The sequence below is a fragment of the Falco naumanni genome, chromosome 2 (genome assembly GCF_017639655.2).
Source record: "Falco naumanni isolate bFalNau1 chromosome 2, bFalNau1.pat, whole genome shotgun sequence".
In the NCBI taxonomy this organism is placed as follows: domain Eukaryota; kingdom Metazoa; phylum Chordata; class Aves; order Falconiformes; family Falconidae; genus Falco; species Falco naumanni.
Genome location: NC_054055.1, coordinates 115084042 through 115102228, shown reverse-complemented (window position 1 = coordinate 115102228; position 18187 = coordinate 115084042). Strand labels below are relative to the sequence as shown.

Genomic DNA, 18187 nt, shown 5'->3' with positions numbered 1-18187 from the left:
GAAGGCTGTGTGAGAAACCTTGCCCCTCAAAAGTACAAGGCTTCTGCTTGACTTGGGAGACCACCTAGCCAGAAGCAGAGGCTCCTTGGTGTGGAGGGCATGTGATCAGCCTCAGCAAGGGGGAATATTTTCCTTTGTCTCCATGTAACCTCTTTGGCAGGTCACTGAAGCACTGTAGAGGAGGCACTGTCTAAGCCCTTCTTGCATGGCATGAATAATGTTGAGACCCCAGGTGACAGGAAGGACAGAGTGTGACATTAGTTACTTCTCCTGCTCTCGGCACTTGCAGAGTGAGCTGCCTCTGTGGCGTTACCTGTCTTCCCACTGACAGCCACAGAGTCCTCAGCCTGTTGTTTTTTCCTGAATACTGTAATACTCTGGATAAAGTTAATCCCTCTTCTTAGTAAGGAAATGAAATGGATTTGGGACATGGAGATGGACCCAGTGCTTTCAACACTTCACTCTTGCTAAAGGTGTTGGAGGAAAAGCCTGACTTTTCTTTCTTGCCTTTCAGATGCAGACCTTCAGATTGGGAAGTTGATGTGGGGAGACAGTGGGCTCTATTACTGCCTTATTATCACACCGGATGATGTGGAGGGCAAGAATGAGGAATCGGTGGAGCTGCTTGTGCTTGGTAAGCCCTCTTGCCAGATTGCTTTTTCAACAGATAGCTGATGTATCTTTCTGCTCTCTTGCTCTCTCTACATATCTGTACACTGTATTACTATGGGTGTAAGATCTGTGTGAAACAGTCCCTGCAGTACCTTCACCATTGCCTTGCACCTTGTGCAGTCATTCACACCTAGGCAAAGTGGGTGGCAAATGCTACCAAACCAGAATAGTAATGTTTACACCCACACTGCTCACACATTCCACAGGCGTAAATGACTACAGAAGGTGCAGGGCTGTGGAAAGTCAGAACCCTTGTTTTTAAGTCATGAAACAATAAACTTGCAGCCAAGTGAACACTTGAGACAGAGTCTTTTAGAAATAGACACCCAGACCTTAAATTTTATGCTTTTTGAAATCTTTTAACATTCCCTTCATCTTACTTTTCTGACCTGTGAGGATATCAAGAAGCACCATGTTTATCTGCTTGAGTGTGTCAGTTTGGGAGACTTTCCTGTCTGCCTAATTATATTTGTCCAGTTCAGGGTGCAGTTTCACAGTCACCCTAATCAGGTGTAAGGTCAAAAAAGCACCCATCCCAGCTGGGGGAGTTGAGCCTTTCAGTGACATTTGTTGACACCACCTTGAGCCAGCTATATTTCACGCCTAGACTGCCCCAGGAGAGCAAGATGAGTTTTTCCCAACTTACCTTAAGATTGACTGACATCAATGTATGTCTGGTCAGCATGCTCACATGGTTGTTGGGTGTACAGATTCTGTATGTCCTGTGAAGGGAAATGTTAAAAAGTTTGGGTCTATGGTGTGTAGGTGGTACGTAGAGGCATACGGTAGAACATGTCTCTCAAGTGCCCTTGCTGCCCTCCCTAAGGTCAGAGTTTAATTGACATTTATATTTGGAGCTGTAGTTGTCATCACAAAGTAAACCAGACTGAATGGGTGAGTGACTGTTCTAACAGCGCCATCAGCTCCCCTCACTCCTTGAGGTGTCAGTCAAGCAATGGACAGCTGCAGGATGGATCCCTCCAGGAAATGTTACACCCTTACCTAAATCCACAGTGTGACTGTGTATCATGTGCTAGTTAATAACAGGTCCAAGACTGACCTGTGTCAGTTCAGGTGAGGTTATCTCTGCCAAGTGGCAGTGGTAGCTGTTAGGTAGCCTCTCCAGAGGAGTTGTCTGTGGCTGCGTGGTGATGGGTTGCTGAATTTTGTCCCTTCTTCACCTTCCAGTCCAGGATTTGGTGTCTTATTTGTGTCTGCAACTGTGCTCAGACACTAGTGATGAAACAGTACCATGGTAACAGGAAGAATCTGTTTTTCAGTGTGTACAGAAGACTATGTGGGGAGAAACCAAAGAAATCCCCTCCTCTGAAGCTGGCTTGATGATGACCCCAGCCCCAGTTTGTTGTGGTTATGTTGGGAGGAAACATGTAGCTTAGGCTGCATTACCTTGACTGCACCTGATTTTCTGTTTGCTACGGCCTGTGGGTCTGACCTTGCACTTTGTGAAGCACTCGAAGTTTGGCAGCAGCATGAAAGCATACTTGTCATGGGCATACTTTGTTCTGCCTCATGCTGTTTGGCACAGCTTGTGTGTATTTCTTTTCTTGGTAGTGTGTATGGAGACAACATGCCAGGTTTCGGAACGATTCCAGGTTACCTACCCATTTTCTTTCCTTCCTTCCCCTTCCCACCTTATTCTTTTCCTTCTGCCTTTGCTGGTATTTATTTCTTTTCCTTTACCTCTCCCCATTGATGGCTAAAGGAGGAAGCAGCCATTGGTGAAAATACAGTTTCTTAATACTCTGTCATATTCTGGGAGATTTTTTATTCCATCCCACTGCTTGGAGGCAGACAGTGAGTATGGATGTAGACGGGAGTGGTTCCACAGTCCTAGGGGACATTGGTAAAACAGTTTTGTTTGCTCTTTTGCTGTTCTCCGCTCTTTGGTTGGAACCCATGTTCTGTGTTAGAGTGGTTGGAGCAGTGGAGGGACAGTGTCTGCAAGAGATGCTGCCATTCCCACAGCACATTGCTGTTTGCTCCCCGCTGACGGTGGTTTTTCAGATATAATTTACATTGCTTAGTTTGGGGCTGCTGCATGATTTAAGCACAGATTAGAATTTTGAAGAGAGCAGAGGTTCTGCCCGCTCATGTTATCAGTGGGGGTAGACAGAAAAATCAGAATAGAAAAGGAAACAGGAAATTACCCCTTCTAGTGGTTTCATATTAATGCTAAGATGAAAGGTGTGTTTAGGTTAGGGAAAGGTACTGCTGCACAGGGCAGTTCAATATCACGTAGAAACCTTGAAAGGTCTGAGAGGCAAAAATGGCAGATACCTAATAACATTAATAAATTAATGGAAATTTGCTTAGCTAAAAGTGGAGGATCCTGCTTTTATACAGTGAATTGCACCATTAAACATTGATCAAAAGCTGCTTGATCACAACTTGGATCAAAATCCAAAACCTAGAGCAAATTACATTATCGCTTTTTTCTTAGGGAAGCGATCACAGAGACTTCCAGTGAAGTCTTAAGTAGCCAGTCAGCCTAGGTCATGATGGCATTGCATGTTGAGTTTTATCACCTGGATGTGCCAGTTGACACACAAAGCAGCTGAACAACTTTAGGCAGCATGAGAGAATCCCATGTGCTGTCTTCATTTCAGGCCTACTTCAGAACAGCATACAAGCATTTATTTATACCCATTTGTGCTCAGCAAAGCTGATAGGATTTATAAAGCATACCTGATGTTAAGCATGTGCTTATGTGCTTTGCTGAAAAGACCATTCAGTAGGTTTTGCTTAGTCAGGGACTTTAACCCTCTCTAACAGAATCGGTGCAGGCAAGGCAAGAGGGATAGTAACCTCTGTGCCTCAGAGATACAGGAGGAGATTGGCTGGCATTGAACCTCCTGTAAAGTAAGGAAAGAATTTAAATTAAAAGGTACTATTACACTTTTATTAAATATTTGTATTTTGGTGGCATTTCAAATCTCCAGATGGGGTCTAGCATGCTGGAAACTGTATGAACTCTGCTTCTGCTGTAGCAGGACTAAGCTAGTACAGAGCTTAGCAACTCCACAACAGGAGTAACGTGATGCTCTCTGCACTGATTTGTTTACTAGAAATGTAGAACCCTTTGCTGACATTACAACTGGACTAGTGAAGCCATTTGCAACTTTATACATTTTTGGTTTTTAGAACGAATGTGATTGACTCAAAAAGGCTGAATTTAAGAAAGTCTTAAAAGCTGCTGTCTTAGTAGCTAGCAGCTGAGTGTCCTGCTTCTTGAAACACAGACAGTGCTATTAATCAAACTGTTATTCATAGTCCCTGTGCACTGCTTTTTATATGAGAATGTCGGTCGGTTTCAGTAAAGTCATTCATTGCAGCCTTTGTTGAAGGGAACTGCAGTTGTACCGGTGCTGTGGATGCAGGGTGCCTGGAGTAACCTTTGAATTAGAAGTACAGGCAGTGGCTGCGGATAGCCCATCTTAGCATCACATGACCCAGCTGACATCAGGAAGCAGTCTAGCTTAATTGCATGGGATTGTGTATAACCCAGTACGCCTTTTCGAGAGCCAGAATTTACTAATCAGTTGCAGGGTCCTGTGAAAGCAGCTATACTGCTCCTTTCCCAAGCTGGTATAGCTGGGCACAGCTGGCTACCCTGAAATGTGTAGGTCTGTGCAAGCTTGGCAATGTTTACATTACAAGATTTTACATAGCTTGGACATGCTTCATGAAGTGGTGGCTGCATTCCTAAGAACATGTCAAGTTCCTGGAAGAGGCAGGAAAGTGATCCACTAATCTCAGTTGTTGGATTGATACTTTGGTTAGTGAGCCACGTGCTTTGCTAAGACATCTATTGCCTGGTTTTTTTCCCATCCAGTTCTGCAGCTAATGCTACATAAATTATATATTAGTGAAATATTATTTTATAATTAATATTTTAGAAGCTCTAGCTCCTACTGTTGTTACGCTTTAAACAACAACAATTAGCGCTTGAAGTTTTTGTTAATTTCCAAAGTCAGCTAGCATTTAACATTGTTAAACTGACATCTTTGGTAGTAATTTGTATTACCAGCCAATACTGATACAGCCTAAACCCAAAGTCTACTAAGTCTAATGCCGACAGGTAGCAAAGAATGTAGATGCATATTGCACAGTAATGAATGTACTAATAGAGGCATGTGTTGGCTTTCAGGGAGGGTAAGAATCTCTACTGGGACATGTGTATGGTGTGCAATGCTAATAAGACAGTTCTTACTCAGCAAAGTGACTCAATAGCTGGTATAAATATAGCATAGCCAGGTTTTGATTCTCTTGTGTGCCAGGAGAGACTGTATTATACAAGTTGATGTGGTTTCGGAGACAGAGAAGTTCTTGGCAGAATTTTCCCTTACAAGACGATGGTTTTAGGATTTTGCTCTGTTTCACTGACAAGCTGCCAGTAGCATCTGAGCCAGTACTTGGTCACAGTGGTTGGCAGAGATGTCAGTGCTGTTGGCCATGTGTTGGGCATGAGAGGGCCAGATCTCAGCTGGGGAGGTATCTGTAAGCAACTTCACTTCGAGGGCTCTCTGACCTTGAGCTGCATCTTGGTGACCAAAGGTGGGTAGGGCCAGCAGGTGAAGAAGTGATTGGCACAGGAGCCCTCCCCTTGAAAATCCAGGAAAGGTGCTGATGCCAGGAAGGCTGCTCGTATCCTCCCACTGCTGACATGCTCATCCTGTCCTTGCTAGGTGCTGCTGCCCTGTGCCACCTTTGTAATCTGGGTCCAGTCCCCCTCACCCTACCCCAGTCTACTCCTGGTTACCTATTTCACGCCATTTAGAAGTGCTACTTGTTGCCAAGGTGTTTTTACCCCTCTTTTCCTCCTTATTTGCCAGCGACAGCCACATGCTGCTTACAAAGGAAACTGGCGTGATTATAAGACCTCCCTTACTAAAGTAGCCATGGCAACAGCCTCCTTGGAGGTCTTTGTTGCCTGCTAAAACTTTGATCTCCAAGAAGGGCTGCTGCTGTTTCTCCCTCCAATTGAAGGGAAGGATGGGAAGAAAGGATAAAGTTTGCTCCAAGCAGAAGGAGCACAGAGGAACTCACTGCAGACTCATGGTCTCCCAGTAAATCTCGCAGCAGCTTCCTTGGAAAAGTATCTAATTTACAAGGGCCATGCTTCCTTGCCTGTGCTTTTTAGCCTCCCCTCGGGGCAGTGTCACTTGCCAGGGGCCTCTTGCTCTGCAAATTTTTTTGCCCATGAGGAAGTAATAGTTCCCTCTGTAGCTGCTGCCTCCCATGGTCCCATTGTATGGCTGTGGAGTATGACTCTGGAGGCAGCCCTCAACAGGGAAACTAATTCAGCAGTTATTCCCATATTTACCCAATATTTATCACATTTATGCGATTGCCAGTATTTTACCATGTTTCTGTACTTACCCAGTTGCCATGTCCCTGACTGCACCTGCGCCTACTTTATTCATGTCATCATTTCCTTTCAGCTGCACCACTTACCCTAATTATTTTTGTGTCTCTCCTCTGCAGACTCTCTGCTAATTGTCTGCTTGACTTCAGGTCCTCCCTGATCTGCTGCTATTTACTCTCTCGCTCTGCCACCCGCCTGCCTCCTGGGTGTTAAATCCTGTCCTCGCTCACCTCTTCTGTATCTCTGAAACTCGTGGAGCTGCTCTCCAACCCCCTCAGCTTTTCATCTCCCATTGCTCCTCCTGCTCTCTACTGCTGCGCTCCACCAGTGCAGGCTGGGGGCTTGCGGGCTCCCTCGCGCTTCAGGGCTGGCTGGGGCCTGGGGTGTGCGGGGGGGCTGCTGAGAGGCTGCTGTGGGTGGGTAAAGCCCTGCAACAGCACGGTGCGAATAGAGATGGGAGCGTGTCCCAGATCCATACTGGAATGAGGACAAGCTCCTAGCTCCAACAGAGCTTGCCTGGGACAACCCTGGAAAAGGGGGCCATCGTCTATGCCCTCTTTCCCCTGGGGGTGTCTGCTGGGGCTCGGCGGTAAGCTGGCACAGAGGACACGTAGCCCTTGCGGGTGGGGGGGCACAGTGACTTGGCAGCCGTGCCCAGCCACATCCTGGGCTGCTGTAGTTCTCTTTCTCAGGTGGGCAGAGTTGCCGTGCAGATGTGACGTGGCCAGAAGGTCTCTCGGCAGGATGTTTTACTAAATTGTTTTCTCCCCGCCAATGTACCCCAGCCCTCCACCTTAAAAGTGTCCTCGAAAAAAAAAAAGCGAGAGAAGTGAGGTGAGCTTAACGCCCATGGAAGAGGCAGCCTGGGTGTAGAGAGCTGGGAGGGCACCGGCCACGGATGCTGTGGCAGCCGCCTGGCTGGCGTTTCAGCCACGGGTCCAAAAGGAGACCTTGCTCGCTGAAACGCTGCCCTCTCTGCCGCACCTTCGGGCACTGTGCCACCCACCGCCGTGCCACCCTGGGCTCCCCTCTGCCAGCTACCGCCGGGCTTTGGGGTGCGCCTGTGCCCGGGCCAGGGGTGCACAGGGCAGGCAGCGCTTTTGCACCACTTGTTGCTGGCAGCAGCGGCAGGAGGAAAGTCGCCTTCAATGAGGGGCAGTGGTGGGAGCCTCCCGTTGCCGTGGCAACCGCAGGGCAGCCATGGCAGCAGCCCCGGCCTGTTGGTTGCACTCACTAAGAGGGAAGCACTCGGTGCGGGGAAGCATTATCAGTGAATTAATTTGGCCCAGGATGGGGAGGGGCCAGAGCTGGGGTGCGATGAAAGGTGCTGGGGGCATGGCAGTGCAGAGGCAGGCTTTGTGCTTACTAGCTGTCAGCTGGGCTAGTCAAGGCAGCAGAGTTCAAGCTGAGCTGTGGTGGGGTTTGCTGCTGCCTTGGGCCCTTTCGGGCTTTGTGCATCCCCCGCAGGTGGCTCTGGGGCCTCCAGGGTTGTGCAAGCCCTAGGGCGACCAAATTCCCCAAGCAGATACTCAGCAGAGCCAAGTGAGGTTGCACAAGCAGGGAAATAGTTGCTGCTCATAGGTAGCACAGAGGAACTACTTCGGTTGTCTTTGTAATGAGTTAACCAAGGTCTCAAGCACTGTTATTTTTGACATTTTTGTCAAATGGTATTTTGACATAAATGACATATTTAGGTGCTTCTTCCTGCTTGAACATGTGGGTCCTCCTGGGGATCAGGAGGCACCTTAAGAACCAGCACTAGCAGGGACTGAGGCTCTTTGGGTAGGTTCAAAATAACGCAGGCACCTATTTAGATGTGAAATGGAGCTGCTGGTCTTGATAGGTGTTACAAATCTCAGCCCTAAATCAGCTATATACCTGCAGCTATTTGTCTGTTGGTGTCTGCTCTCAGACTAGGGCTGCATGTGGGCTTGTGCAGAGTTAATAACATGTGGGAGGCAAGCTACATGCCTGTGTCTGCTCATATGTTCAGTGTGTGTGTGGTTCACATGTACATTGCTCACATATACACACACACACAGAGGCCTGTGAAAGAATTCATATTTTTTGCGTGTGCTGTGAAAATATGGCATATGTTTAATATGCACGTGGCACAATGTAAATCTAGTGTACTATGACGAAGGCATACATTTGGTGCATGTGTTTGGAGCCTACTTGTGGCACCCAAGACCTAAGCCACGCATAAGTTATATATGTGCCTGTATCTTGTGAGCAGAAAGCATACATGAGCACTTTCCCATAACAAGGTAGTTGTGAGCAGTTTGGACACTTGATCCTTCCAGAAAAAGGAATGCAAAGTGCAAAGAATGTAATGAAATTGTGTATGTAGATGAAAATGTTGCAGTAGACTGATGGCAAAGAGTTGAATTTCAAAGTGGTAAATGAGGAAAAGTTATCTGAAGGACCACCGTTGTATCTTTTGCTAAGGCTTCAGGAGCACCTCGTCATGATGGCGTTACTGTGAGTACTAGACAGCTTTGATGAGTTGCAACTGGTTGCAAAGCACTGCCTGCATTCAGAGTGTGTTTGTTATGGCCCCAGCAGGCATCCTTGTGGATTTTTGATCTCTACAGAACCTCTGCTGAAGCACTGAGAAAAAACGGACAGTGGGAATTTGATTAAAATACGCTTCAAGGAAAGACTAGAGGCAAGGAACTTGGGATCCAGTTCATCATTGTGTCTGAGTGCTACTTAGTGCAGGATCTGAAGGGCATGTGGGGAGGTCAAAGGTAGCTTTCTACCACTTTTGCACTGGCTTACCCCTAGCTGCTTCTGTTATGTTATATCCACAATGTATGTCTTCAGAGTGCAGCTTTCCTACCCTATGCATGTCTTTAAAAAACCTAGCATGATCCTGGTGCTATATAAAAGAGTACGCAGCATAGCTGCGCATAGGGGTGTTCTGCCAGTGCACAGGTTGTGTAAGTTATAGCTGAACACTGTGCAGGATATCACTGAAATATGCCAGGCATTCAGTGCCAAAACAAATAGGCACCAAGCTGCCTTTGGGCTTGGATTTGTTGTATTCAGTTACAAATTAGAAGTTGACTTGCTTTATTTTTTTTTCTTTTGCAAAGTGACTCCACAAATTTCTACAAGAAATCCTTCCCTGGTTGGTTTGCTTTGCTTGAGAGTTGGCCTTATATCACACAATCTCACCAAGTTGCTTGTGCATCTTGAAATAAATATCACATACTCACAGGCATGCTTCAAGACTCCTTTCCCAGAGCTGTCTCTGCGGTTGCAGAGCCTCACACAGAGAGCACCACCCACAGGAGTTGGATGCATGTGGCTGACTTGTCAAGGGCCTTGGGTTAAAGATGTTTCACATCCATCCAAACTACATCAGTACATTCTTGAAAGTAAACAAAGTCCTTCTCTTTGAGGGATGTTGTGCATTTCCAGGAGCTTTTTGCATGTGTAGAGCATAACTCCAGAAAGGTGTTGCTGTGTAACCACACTAAAGGGACCTCCCTCTTCTTGTCATTTTGTGCCTAGATTGGAGAAGCTCTGTTCCAGATTCTTTCCCCCACAGTTCTGCTGATAAAGATAAAATGCAAGGACACAGAAATGGCAGAAGTGCAGAGGCAGACACCAGGCATCGAGCAAGATGACACCTATGGTTGATAGGAGTTCACTTAACAGAGTGCAAGTGGGCTGATGAGGAAGGGGACTGGAGGCTAAGGCAGGGGCTGGGGAGTGTGTTTTTCCTGCAGTAACCTCTCTCCTTGTTCTCCTCCTTCTGTCTTTTCTAGGCAGGACAGGGCTGCTTGCTGATCTCTTGCCCAGTTTTGCTGTGGAGATTATGCCAGGTATTCAGTCATTTCACCCTTCAGTCATCCAGTCCTCTGTCATCTTGTCTGTTTATTTTTCCGAAGCATCTTTATGTGGTTACATTTCACTCTATATGTGTGTTTTATCTCATAATAAAAAGAGAAGAGCCTATCGCTTAGTGGGAGAGTGTGTTGGGTTGAGATCTGAGAGAGCTGATGCTGGGGCTTGGGGGAGGAATGGCCATGCTGAGAGCCAACATACAGGGATAGCAGATGTCATGCTAGGATCAGTGTGACAGCAAAAATGCCAGCGCTGTTGAGGGGTGGTTTTATATCAAGATCTCTGCTCTCTCCCTGCTAGCACAAAGGTAACGCTGCTCCAGCCTGCAAGACCTTGGCAGCCTCATGTGACCCTATGGTTTTGTACGTCAGCTACTCATGCAGTACCACTCCCCAGACCCGATCCCACGGGTACCGTTATAGCCATCACCACAGATGGTAGCACAGGAGGTGCTAGAAATAGAGTACTGGTTAGCAACCCATCAGTGGCACAGTCCCTCTTGTGCTGCATGGTCAGGGCATTATCTAGGTAACACCAGGTGGTTGGACCAGACACGAAAGCTCTGTGCCCATGACAAATCCCTTGCTAGCCAAAGTAATGAGAACTACCAGTACTGGCACTCCTTGCAGAGGAAACGGAGACCCTGCAACAGATTGTCCTTGAAAGGGAAGAGCTCTGAGAACGTTTAGCCCTTGAGTCATCTGAGCATCCCCTGACGGTGCCCAAGGAGCGTTTCACATGTTTGTGCAAAAATGTAACTGCACATAAATGTGTGAAGCTATTTTCAAGTCTGTCCCAGAGATGCAAATGGAGAAGGCAGACGCTCCTCCACCTCCAGTATAAGCCAAAGCTCCCTGGAAGTTCAGCGTGGCAGGAGAGTGATTGGTTTTTCAGCACAGACAAAAATTTATTCTCTGCTGCCTAATGCTTTTTTCCCCCTGCCACTATTTACAGTTTTATCGAATGGGTATAAAATTCTCTGTGTTGGCCAGGTAGCTTTCTGGTACGCTCCCTGCATGGGTATAAACAACAAGAAAGTGTAAAAGGCAGCGGCAAATCACTTTTCAGCTGTTGGCATTGCCTGTTACCTGAGTAAACAAAAGCAGATGCTGCTGCAAGCACAAAACAGTAGTTTCCAGACAGGGAGGACACGCAGCATTTCAGCTTGGTAGTCATTTGAATCTCAGGGTTACACAGTTGTATGTGCAAATAGTTGTATCCCATTTTGTGCGTGAGGGAGGAGCCAGCAGACTCTTTTGCCATTTTCTTAACCTCATCAGAGAAGCAAATGGTCTAGCTTTCTGTGAAGTAAAATCCTTCCTGATTCATTGGTCCCTGTGAGTGGGACACTGATTTCAAACATCCACGCCTGGTGCTGAGTGACTGCCTTGCAATGTGCAATGTACATACTAACCTGACCTTTCGTACTCCTCAAACTTGTTCAGAGACCACAGATACACTTAGAGTGGACTTGCTGTTGGCCTTTTTCCCCTTTACCAGGCTTTTATCCTATGGAGTGGTTGTGAACCGTTCCCTAATAGCTCTGGAGATCTGACACCTGAGCTTCATTGCGTAGCTGTGGCTGGCCGCTTCTGTCATTTGATACTATTTCACCACCTTCCGTCTATCAGTGATGGTCATAGAGAACGAGATGAGAACACGGCAAAAGAAAAAGTCACTGAGCTGTTGCCCTGCTTGGATTGGCACAGATTAGGCAGTATGGGACTGGAAAGGGTAATCTGGCTCGCTCTCCTGCTTGCTATCCTGAGCACTATGTGATTTCATCCTTTCTGTAAGCTTAGCAAGTTTAAGAGTGTTCTTTCTCCCATTGGATCACTTTCTTTGATATGCAGCTTCTAGCTTCCATCTACATTACTTGTGGCCTGTTTACGCCCATTTATGTAAGACCTTTTAACTATAATACCTGCTTTTTCTGCTAGCATTCATCCTCCTAGCATATTTATAGGCAGCAGCTAGGTCTGCTCTCAGCCTTCTTTTTAATAGACTAACACAGCAAGCTTCAGCGCTCCTGCAGCAAGGCAGACCTATCGAGTCCCTTCATCCCCTCATATCCACGTTTTGCATGAGCTCCAATCTGAATCCATCTTTTCTTGTACAAACATGGCCAGAGCTGCATACCATCAGTAACTTCAGATGAAGTTACATGGAGGCCTTGTGTGGTAGCATTAATATTGCCTTATCGTTACTGGAAATGTCTTCTTTATTTGGTATAGGATTACATTTGCCATTTTTGTGGCTGTATTGCATAGGTGGTTACAGTTGCCCAATGATGGAATAGCATAATAGCATAGTGGATCATTTATCTTGTTTTTCAGTTGTTGTCAACTAATGAAGTTCTGTTCAAAACAGAAATTGTTCTTAATCTTTGAACATGTGACCTTGAAAGCATTGCTGCATACCTTGAAATTCAGTGTATTGCTGCATTTCATGTTTCTTACTGTAGGCCCAAGGACAGCTGGCCCTTTCTATAACACACCCCAGTCTTCATCTTTAGTGACACCACCTCCTACCTCTTACCCGCAAGATACATTAACACATTCTTATTTTCTGTTTTCAAGGTTGTTCATGAAATTACTAAATAAGATAGCTCCTAGAACCAGCACTTGAGGAACTGTATCAGTAATCTCCTCTCAGCTCTTACTTTTCCATTTGTGAATGCTTCCCCCTAGTTTTTCCTTGGCCATTAGCTGAATTTTTCTCAGCATATAGTAACTTCACCAAAAAACCCCAAACTAATCCACAAGAACAGAAATGAACTGCAAATTTAAATGAAGTTCATGTTTCAGCCAAAAAAGAAATAAAATATTCAAAAAATGTAAAATATTTCACTTGACACTTCTGAAGTGAAGTGTTTTGATTTGTAAATGCCAGATGTTTCAGTGATGATTTTTAAAGGAGATTTTAAGTTCTAGATTAAAAATGGCATGAAAGAAAGGGAATTATTTGTAAAAGAGTTAAGGAAGACTCCAGCAAAGCAGTGAGTTTTACTGCTGTTCAAACAGTGCTGTGGATGAATCAAAAATGACGCTTCTTATTTTTGCATTTTATAAAGAAAACAGAAAAAACTTGTTTTGATTGTTCCAAGTGGAACATTTTTCCTTGACTTTCCAGCTTAGTGTGAGAGTTGCACCACTTTTCCAGTGTGATTCTGTACTCACATTGCAATCCTTGGATCACTACATCTTCATCTTAAATAATAACATACCAGGAGACCCCTTAATGAACACTGGACTTCTGTTCAGAGGCAGTGGTCTGCTGCCCTACCCCAGTGCTGAGCAGCCCCCGCCACTTCTTTCTTTGCTTGCTTACCATCTTTCCAAGGTGGTTGAATAACCACCTGGGAAGATCTGGAGTTGTCTTTCCCCACCAGCATTCTGACTTGTAGATAGGTTGGTGCGTATCTCTGATGTAAAACCAACTCCAGGCCTCCTGTGTCATAGAATCATCATATAGAATGGTTTGGGTTGGAAGGGACCATGAAGATCATCTCGTTCCACACCCTGCCAGGGGCAGGGACACCTTCCACTAGACTGGGTCGCTCCAAGCCCCGTCCAGCCTGACCCTGAGCACTGCCAGGGATGGGGCAGCCACAGCTGCTCTGGGCAACCTGTGCCAGTGTCTCGCAACCCTCAGTAAAGAATTTCTTCCTTATATCTGACCTAAATCTGCCTTCTTTCAGTTTAAAATCATTCCCCCTTGTCCTGTCGCTCACTACATGCCCTTGTAAAAAGTGCCTCTCCAGCTTTCTTGTAGGCAAGTACCCTTTAGGTACTGGAAGGCTGCTATAAGGTCTCCCCTTACACATTCTATGTGTATCCTATACATTCAGAGTCTTGCAGTTTCTTGGCGTGGATGTGTTCACTGGTCATTCCCTTCATCCAGGGAATCCCCATGTGGCAATTGTTTGCATGTGTTTGCAATCCCCTGCAGAGCTGGGAGCTGCCCCAGCATGGGCTGGGCACCTGCTCCCGCTGTGGCTGCTGGTGCTGCAGATTTCCCAGCAGCAAAGTTTGAGAAACCGTTTCTCGCTCCCCTTCCCATTCTGGACCAGCTCTTCTGTGCTTTCACTTGTAGGGTGTTTTTCAGCCGCTCCTTTTTGGGGCCTGGCAGACATCATCCAAGGCTTCAGCAGGGGGGGAAGAAAAAAAGTGGTTATTAGGTTTCCTGGCTGGCTGCAGCGCCTTAATAGGATGTTCGTTCAGCACATTCAAAAGAATAATTGCATGCGTGGGCCTAGTTGTGAAGGGGCAGGCCTGGCTCATTTACTGGGCTATTTATAGCGTGCTTTTCACCATCGTTTGTCCCATTAAAACTAGAATGTGGGTAGGGAACAAACACGTAAGCAGGGCATGAACATGGCCAGGAAGAATGAGTCTGATGAGATCCAAATGCTAATGGGGCATGTCCGGTGGCATTCATACAGGTCTGTTGTGGGGTGAGGGTTTCTGTGCTGGGGAGCCAGAGCTCCTGCCTCTGTGCTGCTCGCATTTCAGTCAGCCAGAGATGTCACAAGAAGCTCCATTTCTCATTGTCATGTGCCATTTCTGCATTGATACAGAGTGGGATGTAGTCCTAGACCCGCAAGGAGTCCACTTCTGTTATTCACCTGTCTGTTTTGCCCCTATGCTCTCCCCTGGGAGGATGTTGCTGATGCTCCCTTCCACAGCAATGTGCAGTCCTGTAAGTATCTCCCGTTCTCCCCTTGTTTTCCAGAGTGGGTCTTTGTGGGCCTGGTGATCCTGGGGGCATTCCTGTTCTTCCTCCTGGTGGGGATCTGCTGGTGCCAGTGCTGCCCACACAGCTGCTGCTGTTACGTCCGCTGCCCCTGCTGTCCTGAGTCCTGCTGCTGTCCCCGGGCGCGTGAGTGACCCTGTCCAAGCCTGGCACAAATCTGCTGCTGTGCTACTTCTGCTCCCTGGCAGAACAGGAGGAGAATCTGCTTCCTTTGCCCTAAGCAGTTTGCTTGACGAAAGAACTGGTTCTTAGGGAGTGAAGCATCTGACCTATTGCTCAATGGTTGAGCGCTCAAAGTTAATTACAAATGTAATTCCCTGAGCCCTCCCTGCCTTGGCAGCTGTGCCTGCTTCTCCGAAGTGTCACTCTCCCCTTCCAAAGTTCTTGTTGTTGTGTCAGTGAATGTTACAGGTCAGAGCTAAGAGCATCCTGGGAGGTTTCTTCCCGGCAATGCAAAGCAGCTGCCCTCTACAACAGTGCAAAATCCTTACAACCCAGCAAGGTTCCTGGTCAGGCTCAGGCAGATCTGTCAAGTTTCGTGAGCCTCATCCCGGCTGCTTGAATCAGTTGTTTTTAAAGCTGAACTGCCACTAACTCATGGCAGCGGTAATGCTGGCTGTAACACCCTGAATATCTTTCAATTGCTAGGCACCTTGCAGTGTTTATCTGACCTGCCGTGTGCATTTTTTAAACTCCCCTCAGGCCCCTTTGAGGCTTAGAGAAGTTCAGATTGGTCTCTGTAATTTCACTTGTCCAGTTGTCTCCCGCTGGGTTGTCACCACTGTTGGTGATTTGGAGGTTTTGGCCATGTGCCGTGTGGGTCTGTGGGGGTCTGGTGTGATGCTGACTGCTGTTCTTTTTCTTTTTTCAGTGTATGTAGCAGGCAAAGCAGCAAAAGCTGGGTACCCTCCTCCAGTCTCTTCCATGCCAGGTGCATACTACATCCCCAGCGTTCCCGTAGCTGGTGTCCCGTCTCCTGCTGTGCTGATGGATAAGTCGCACCCCCCTCCCTTGGCCCCAAGTGACTCCAGCGCAGGAAGCCAAAATGGTAATTTGTGGTGCCAGGCACAACCTTCCGTTGGGCAGAGGGCTCGGAAAGGGAGGAGTGGTTGTCACTGTTGGAGTGATATGAACAGAAGAAACACAGAGAAACTGCATTTTAATCTTGGCTCTGACAATAACATTTGCATCCCTTAGGGCCACATGGTCCAACTTTTCTAGGGCCATCAGCACATTGTCAGTTTGTGGGTGCCTAATTAGGTCTTCAGGGAATGGGAGGCCAAGTTCATGCTGCTGCAGACATTGACTTGCAGAGGACAAAAGGGTCAAGATGATTTCAGGGGAGCAGAGGCAGTAGCCATTTTCCCCTTAGAGCTGATGCCTTGCAAGCTGCTCTCAGTAAATTGTTCTTCCTGCCCTCCGTAGGGCACTGCTTGCCCTCTGGCAGCAGTTTTTGCTGCCACGGGTTTTACTGGCCCTGTGGCATTTTGGGCACAGGAACATGCTCCCTCGGTGTTCCTGCCCAAGAGTGTTTGGGACTGGATCCCCTCCCCTCCCTTACAGAAGTCAGTAGGTCACTTTTTTTGTTCAGCCTTTGCATTTGTGAAACGTGAGTGATAAAAGGCTTCTAACTAGAAAGGAGTTGTAGATCAATGTCAGACATAGAGTATCAGTGTGATGACTCTATCTTGGTGAGGGTCACTTCTCCCGCTGCAAAGGAAGTTGCCATCAAGGAAAAAGAGGGTAGCTATTTAGCCACATGCTAGCATTCCAGGAATCAGAGTGGCTGTCTGAATTCAAGCACACTGCAGCAGAAGTGACTGTCGCCATGTAGTCACCATTCTGCCACAGGATGTTTGCCACTCATCCAACGACGTATCTGATTTCAAAGCACCACACCGATTATCAATTGTTAAATTGCCTTATGGCTACGTGTTGATAAGGCACTTCTGAAAAGACAAGTCTGGTAGCGTAATCAAATAACTGAGCTTTTGGAACAACCCTACAACACATCCTTCCACTGCCCCAGTGAGTATATTAACCTTTCTGGAACTACAAAAAGTCTTTTCCTTCCACAATCATACTTTTTTCCCCTCATTGAAATCAAAACAGAGCTTTGGAATGGAGCATTTTGAAATAGGAAATAAATCAATCACTGACTCAAAGTAGAACATACCCAATTCAAAAACCTTTGTCAGAAAATGAAAAATGACACCCCAGTGCTTAATTTTTTTCTCCTGTGAAAAATGTCACTGCATGTAGAGCATGGTGTTGCCCGTGGCAGCTCCAGGGACTTTTTAAAGTCAGATCACAGCCCCGATCTCGTCTCTGCTATATGTTACTAGCAGAGCACAAATGCAGAATGAAAAACTGCGGATGTCTTTAGTAACCAAATTGAACAGCTCTTAACATCCCGTGTTCATTACACAGAAAGATGCATTTATTACATAATCCAGATTAGCTAGCTGAATTTAATCTCTCAGCTCGGGACTTGACAGGAAATAGTACATGTTGCAGATAAAACCATTATTGTGGATAAAACCATTATTACAGAGTTTTAACTTGTGGCAAGACAACAGAGGTTCTTAAGCTTTGTAAAAAATTTTTAATATTTAAATCTTTTTTGCAATAATAAGGACAAACGCTTAGTCTGGATCATGCACCTGTTGTTCGAAGTCTTCCTTGAACTGTGGAACTAAGGAAGGGTAATACCCTGCCCCCTGTTACTTTTCTCTTAAGGTCCTTGCCAATGCCAGAATATCCCCTAATTACAGATTGTGGAAGAGAAAACATTATGTGGTTGTTCCAAAGCTCCTTGTTTGCTGGTTGGCCAGACAGCAAGCTAAACAAAACAGGTAATGGTTGAGTTTATAATGGAAGCCTTTTCTCAGAAAGAGCACTAATTACGGTCTCCGTGTCCTCCACGAAGCCAGCATAGGTCTGATCTGAAACTTTGAGACTTCAACCTTCCTGTCAAGTTTATTTAAAAAAATGGGATTAGAAGTGCTGGGAGACAGAGACAGAGAATTCTGTAATCCTGGCTGCCAGGCTAAAAAGGACAGCTTTTGCCCTAGATAGTTTCTGTGCTTATAAATGACCCTGTGAGGTGATCTAATGAGCAAACTCAGGGATGAGGATATTTAGAAAATATGTCTAGGGTTACATAAAAGCCATGTAACAGAGCTCCAGCGAAGCCTAGGAACTCCATCCTAAACTTAGGGCTGAACAGGGAAAAAAACCCAAAACCTTCCACCTCTCTTATTTAGAAGAGTCTTGCCCATACATCGTTAGGATGCAGTGGTTACCTGGATCTTGCGTATCTTGCATAGATTAAGAATCTTGCATAGATTCCTTAAACTATGTGCATAGGGAAGCTTTTGGTTTGAGAACTGGACTCCAGACCTTTAATGTGGAAAGTGTATAAGGATGAGACATCATTTACTTCCTAACCACACTGGTATGAAAAAAAATAGTAGTGCTGTCCTTTCTGGGGAGAGAAACAGCTTACAGTTTTGGCTG

The 18187-nt window shown here is 46.2% G+C and overlaps 1 protein-coding gene across 5 annotated transcripts in view; it reads left to right on the top strand.

Moving 5' to 3' along the window:
- Positions 1–18187, top strand: part of ILDR2 (immunoglobulin like domain containing receptor 2) — a 43080-nt gene that overhangs the window by 10188 nt on the left and 14705 nt on the right. For 2 of the 5 annotated variants that reach the window (XM_040582978.1, XM_040582977.1), the window contains exons 3-6: positions 515–634; positions 9835–9891; positions 14648–14794; positions 15540–15716. In XM_040582978.1, the coding sequence (XP_040438912.1) occupies positions 515–634; positions 9835–9891; positions 14648–14794; positions 15540–15716 (501 nt within the window). The remainder of the gene's footprint in view (positions 1–514; positions 635–9834; positions 9892–14647; positions 14795–15539; positions 15717–18187) is intronic. The other 3 variants (XM_040582980.1, XM_040582979.1, XM_040582981.1) reach the window with 2 other exon arrangements.